The sequence below is a fragment of the Mandrillus leucophaeus genome, unplaced genomic scaffold (assembly GCF_000951045.1).
Source record: "Mandrillus leucophaeus isolate KB7577 unplaced genomic scaffold, Mleu.le_1.0 Scaffold27, whole genome shotgun sequence".
NCBI lineage: Eukaryota > Metazoa > Chordata > Mammalia > Primates > Cercopithecidae > Mandrillus > Mandrillus leucophaeus.
The window spans coordinates 3,483,276-3,489,112 of NW_012102809.1; the positions used below are offsets into that span (position 1 = coordinate 3,483,276).

A 5,837-nucleotide genomic window follows, 5' to 3' on the forward strand; every position below is an offset into this window, starting at 1 on the left:
CGCCTCCCGGGTTCACGCCATTCTCCTGCCTCAGCCTCCTGAGTAGCTGGGACTACAGGCGCCGCCACCTCGCTCGGCTAATTTTTTGTATTTTTTGTAGAGACAGGGTTTCACCGTGTTAGCCAGGATGGTCTCGATCTCCTGACCTCGTGATCCACCCGCCTCAGCCTCCCAAAGTGCTGGGATTACAGGCGTGAGCCACCGCCCCTGGCCTTTAAGATACAACTTTTTAAAGAAGTTGAACAGACTCTGATGCTCCTTTAATCCCAGGTCATCCTGGTCCTCGGTGCCTATTATTGAGGCAGCATTAAAGCAGAGGACAGATGTCAGGGAGTCGTCAAGTCAGGGAGGGTCTCAGGGAGGCCCGTCCGGCTTATGACCTAGAAAGGGCCAGGGCCACCGGAGTGGGCAGAGCAGGAGAAAACAGGTGGGTGTCATGATCCCCAGCGCCTGCGTCCTCTCTCACCTGGACCCCCGTGTGAGGGCAAAGGAAGCCTTGGAGCCCACCTGGAACATCCAGATGGACAGTGGATAGAAAAGATCAGCCCCAGCACAGCCAGCAGCTGCTTCCAGATCCACCCAAGACCCCAGGCCACTTCTGCCCATGTCAAGCTGGGAGGTGGACACAGTCAGATACACTTGCAAAGTCACCCAACTCCCAACGTCTTACAAATGAATCTAATGAGCTGTGCACTGGCTGATGAGAACCACCACCTGGCCTGGGCCTGAGCGGGTAGCTGGTTCTGTCGATGTGAGGTCTGGACAGAACCTCATGAAACAATATTTAGTTTACTTGGCCTCTGTCATCCTTGGGGCAATAGATTCTCTGCAAGCCTTTGTTGCTTTTTGTTGTGGAACAAGTATAAAAAGTATAAAAGCATTTTTTGAACTTTCTGCAGAAAATTTCATAACCTCATATTTGCTTCCAGGCAGTCCATCCTGGCTCCTTACCCTTTGCTGCCAGGAGGCTTGTCTGTAGTAGAGTGTCACAGGGAAAGGCTAGTTCTGTGCTACGCTGGAGCTCATGGGCCCCAGGCCGTCCATCCCGGCTTATCTGGGATTTCTCTCTGTGAAGTCGGGGGATGGCAGAGGAGTCCACTTCCATCCTAGCGCCTCCATGGGAATCGTTCCCGAGTGCATTTGCAAGAAAGAGCTGCGGCCTCCCGACGGCACGGGTGAAAAGGGCTCCCAGCGAGAAGAGGGATTTGTCAGGAACGCTAGACATTCTCCCAGCCTGGCCCAGGGACCCCCTTTGGACTCAATTTCCTTTCATCCTCCGCAGGCACGAAAACATCACCAAGGGTCACATATTTTTTCCAGTTTGTCATCTTGGCCAGCTGAATCTGAGAACATGTTTGTTGAATTTCTATCCCCAAATCTTTCCAGGTTTGCATCAAAGAGGAAAAGGAAACAGCATTTCCTTCCGTCTAGCTTGCTAAGCCAAATCTAGCAGAGAATAATGATCCTACCAACTGCCAGAGTTCAGGGGTCCCTGCTGGCCCCCCTCCCCCCACCAAATGCACAATCATGCAAAGGCTGCAAGAGGCCAGCTGGAAACCCGGAAGGTCTGACTGCGGCTTCTGCTCTGTCGAAAGACTCGCCTTTGCTGTTTTCTTTGATAAAGGAGGGAAATTTCACTTTCCCCCCTTTAGACCGGGAGTGAGCCTGCGGTCTGCCTGAGGTATCTTGCAACTGCAAGCACCAAATAAGCTCCTGACTCATCTCTCCCCTGTGGCTTATGCAGAAGGTAGGGACAGGATGAGTTCTGTGGTGCTTAATCATACAATACCTCGGCATTTCTGTCCAGGTACCCAGTAGCTGTCAGGCTGGGCCTGTATGATACAGATCCAAGAGAATGAATCAAAGTGCGGATGTGAAGATGCTGTTGTTAGCGTGGCTGCTGGAACCGTGGAAAGTCAGAAAGTCCACGGACTTGCCTACTTGCTCCCAAAGCCTTCCCCAGCACCAGAGGGGCTGAAATCATTAGCGTCCACATGGCCCGCCTTGGACTGGAGTGGCCTCTACTGGATTTTCCCAAGGGTGTCACTATTCGGACACCTGGGTTTTGACTCACGGCTGAACTACTGGCCTTACTCTCAAGTTCTGTTTCATGAAGGCACATGCATGAGAAATGCTAATGACACTCCTTTAAGAAGTTCAGTGTGGTATAACTCAAGCTAAGCTCCTCAGTAAGTCACAAACTGCAGGAAAATGACTGCAGCTGAGTGATGCTCTTGTAGTGGAGGCATGCCTTTTTCTTAACCTATACGCATGGCAACAGTAAATGGTGTGTAGCACCCAGGAGCCACGACCCAGGGACAGAGACGGCACCAGGAAGGGGTCAGCCTCACTTTCTGAACTAAAACAAAAGTGGCTGAGCACAAGTGAGTCACACCTTTTAGGGAGGTGTGAAATGGCCACAGACTCCACGAGGGCAGGACTGTGCTGTTGTGTTTTCTGGGCCTAGTGTCTGGCACGCAGCGGGCTCTCCATCCACGTTTCTTACATGAGTCAGTGATCTCACTTGCTGGGCCTTCTCTCTTTGGATTCATGACATCAGCATCTCAGGTCAGTATAAAATAAGGCTCTTTCAGCCTGGCACGGTCGCTCACGCCTGTAATCCTAGCACTTTGGGAGGCTGGGGTGGGGGGATTACCTGAGGTCAGGAGTTCGAGACCAGCCTGGCCAACGTGATGAAACTGCGTCTCTACTAAAAATGCAAAAATTAGCCAGGCGTGGTGGCAGGCACCTGTAATCCCAGCTACTCGGGAGGCTGAGGCAGGAGAATCGCCTGAACCCAGGAGGCAGAGGTTGCAGTGAGACAAGATCATGCCATTGCACTCCAGGCTGGACAACAAGAGTGAAACTGCATCTTGGTCGAGGGTTGGGGGGCAGGGGGCGGGGGGGAAGACGCTTTCTACTTTTTAAAACATTCTGCAATAGCTGTGCCGTGAGGTCTCTTAGCAGAGTTGGCGGCACAGGTTCTGGTGGAAGTGCGGCATGAGTGATCCACTGAATTCCCCCCTTGCCAGTCACTGACATATTTCCTGGGCCCAGAGTAGCTCCCTGTTCCCCCTTCTTCCTGCTGCTGCCTGGACAGGACCCCAGGGCCAGGTTCTCCCGTGACTCTCGGGCACCTCAGGGTTAGGTACAACAGGCTCCTCGGCTGTGAACCATGAAGCCGATGTGCCCAGAGCCAGAGACAGAGCTGATGCTGGTTAATCCCACACCAGCCTGGAGCCAGGGACTTGTCTTTGAGTCCCGAGAAGCCGCCGTTCCCCGGGGTGTCTCCCATTACGCACCTTATCACCGTCGGGGTGATCTCCGCACAGAAGAACACGCTGAGGCTCCCCACCGCATGGGAGGCAAACATGCCCACGATGGAAAACGCGATGGAAAATTTGTCCTTGACGCTGTCACTCATCCCTGGGGGAGGGTCAGAAGAAGGGGGTGGTGAGGGAAGAGAGGAAGCCAGGCCAGGGTGGGAGGGAGGCCCGGGGCTGCACGGCACGGCTCCTCCCCAGTGCCCAGCGTGCGGCATGGATGGGTGTGCAGTTCCCTCTGGGAACCAAGCCCCGCAAGGACTAGAGGCCCAGAGTCCCCGCAGTAGGTTTTGTGGGGCTCCCGTGAGTCCCTGTGCATCAAGCATGCTGGAGCTCATGGCGGCCTCTGTTGGCATTCCTCAGGCGGGAGCCATGCCTGGTGGGAGGGCAGGTTGGCGTGTCCCCGGTGCCACAGCAACACCCCTCTGCCCTGGCCTACGTTTGCTCCAGTCAGGTCTGATGTGCCCAACACATGGGACAGGGGAGCTGAGTCAGGGTTGAGGAAACAAAAACTCAAGCCACAGAATTTATGGGCCCAGAAGGAAAGTGTTCAACCCATCAAAGCCCTCGTGAATGGCACCGGAGACCGACCTCGAACCAGGGCCGTGTCTGGCACCGTGCATGGACATGCTGTCAGGGCCACACAGCTGGGGCTCAGCTCAGCTCCCCCAAGGCTGCAGAGAGGGCAAGCGCTCCCCAGGGACACGGGCGAGGGCTGGGGCAGGCCAGGCGGGAGCAGCAGCAGCTTCAAGGTGCAGGGCGGCACTGTGCTGTCCCCAGAGCTGGAGGGCAGCAAGCTTACACGGGTCAAAGGGGGGACAGCGGCTTCCCCTGGCAGCACAGACGGCCGGGCCCCAGCACTCCCGGCCTTTCTCCCCCACCCAGATGCTGTCCATAAGACAAAGCAAGCTGGCGCCGGGCCAGGGCCTGTGCTGAGCCTGGTGCCAGGGGAAGGGGCGGGGCATGCGTGCCAAGCAGCACAGAAACAGGGAAGCACCAGTCGCTCTTTCTAGAGGCAAGAGGGAGAATACAAATGTATCCGTATAGTGTCCAACCTACGGCCAACTTCAGCTGCAGTTCTTGGAGGGCAAGGGGGAGAAAGAGAGGAAACGGAAACCACAGGTCCGTGAGTCTTGGAGAAGACGCTGGTTTAGATGTAATACAAGACGAGGAAGCACAGCCCACGCGCTTGGGACTCACCTGAGTCTGGGTGCTGGCTGTACTTTCCAATCACTGGGCCCGCGGACATGATCGCACCCACACAGACAAGGGCAAAGCAGGTGAGGAGAGAGGAGAGAGCACGTTAGGTGCGGAATTAGCCCAGTGTGTTCCCATGTGACTTGGTTCAAGCAGACTCCCTTCCGTTTCTGGGATGGCGCTGGCTGCCAGGGCAGTGGAGTTCATACTGCACTAAACAAAGATCTTTCTGTTAGGAAGACAGGGGTAAGGTCCCGCTGACCTCAGAGCCTGGGGAGAAAATGGAACCTCCACAGCGAGACCCTAGCAGGTGCAAAGGGTGAGCTTCCGTGCATATAAAGTCACCCACGGGCCACTGCGGCCTGCACTCAAGCAGCATCAAGCATGGTGGGGCACCCCTGCTGGCCCCAGCTCTGCTCCTCACGGCTGCCTGGTGTTCACTTGGGGGCTCCTGGGCATTCCTGCTCAGGGCCAAAGGGGCATGGCAACACCTGGTGGCCGAGGCACTCCGCCACTTCCGCCCCAGCTGTGTGAGCAGGGCTGAGGCTCCCGGAAGGGCAACTGGGGAACGGGGATGGAGGGAGACAGGTACCACGTGTGTATTCCATTAGCTAAGCCTCCCAGCAGTCTCCCCACAAGGTACAGATTGCACAGGAACTGTCCAAGCCAGAGAGCCGCTCCTGAGTTGGAAGTGAGCCCTCTCTAACCCAGGCTGCACGACAAGGCTGCTCTGATCTGGGGGTGGTGGACAGCCCTGGCATCTAGTTCTGAGAGCCTGCGTTCATTTTCCTTGTAAAGGCAGGGGAGCTCTGTGGGGTCGATGTTCCCACAGTGTCCCGAGCCTGTCCCAGGAGGACCGTGCCAGGGCGGGAGAGGAGGTTCAGCGGCCCTGCCTGTTCATGTCGTGCCCTGGGCCGGCCACGGAGGTGCTGTGGTGGTTTGTCCACACACGGGGGTATCTGTTGGTGAGGAGCTATACAGAGCTTGCTGGAGGGGCCAGACGGACTCTCTTGCTTTGCCTTAGATTATTACTTTTTTTTTTTTTTGAAACAGAGTCTTGCTCTGTCACCCAGGATGGAGTGCAGTGGTACAATCTCAGCTTACTGCAATCTCTGCTTCCCGGGTTCAAGTGATTCTTCTGCCTCAGCCTCCCAAGTAGCTGGGACTACAGGCATGTGCCAACAAGCCCAGTTAATTATTTTTTGTATTTTTAGTAGAGATGGGGTTTCACCATATTGGCCAAGCTGGTTTGAACTCCTGACCTTGTGATCCGCCTGCCTCGGTCTCCCAAAGTGCTGGGATTACAGACATGAGGCA

At 55.7% G+C, this 5,837-nt stretch overlaps 1 protein-coding gene across 1 annotated transcript in view; it reads right to left on the minus strand.

The window, feature by feature from the left end:
• Positions 1-5,837, minus strand: part of SLC22A23 (solute carrier family 22, member 23) — a gene marked incomplete at its 5' end in the record, with an annotated part of 195,762 nt that overhangs the window by 9,184 nt on the left and 180,741 nt on the right. The window contains 3 exons of the mRNA XM_011984610.1: positions 3,303-3,426; positions 4,524-4,556; positions 5,228-5,362. Coding sequence (XP_011840000.1) covers positions 3,303-3,426; positions 4,524-4,556; positions 5,228-5,362 — 292 coding nt within the window. The remainder of the gene's footprint in view (positions 1-3,302; positions 3,427-4,523; positions 4,557-5,227; positions 5,363-5,837) is intronic.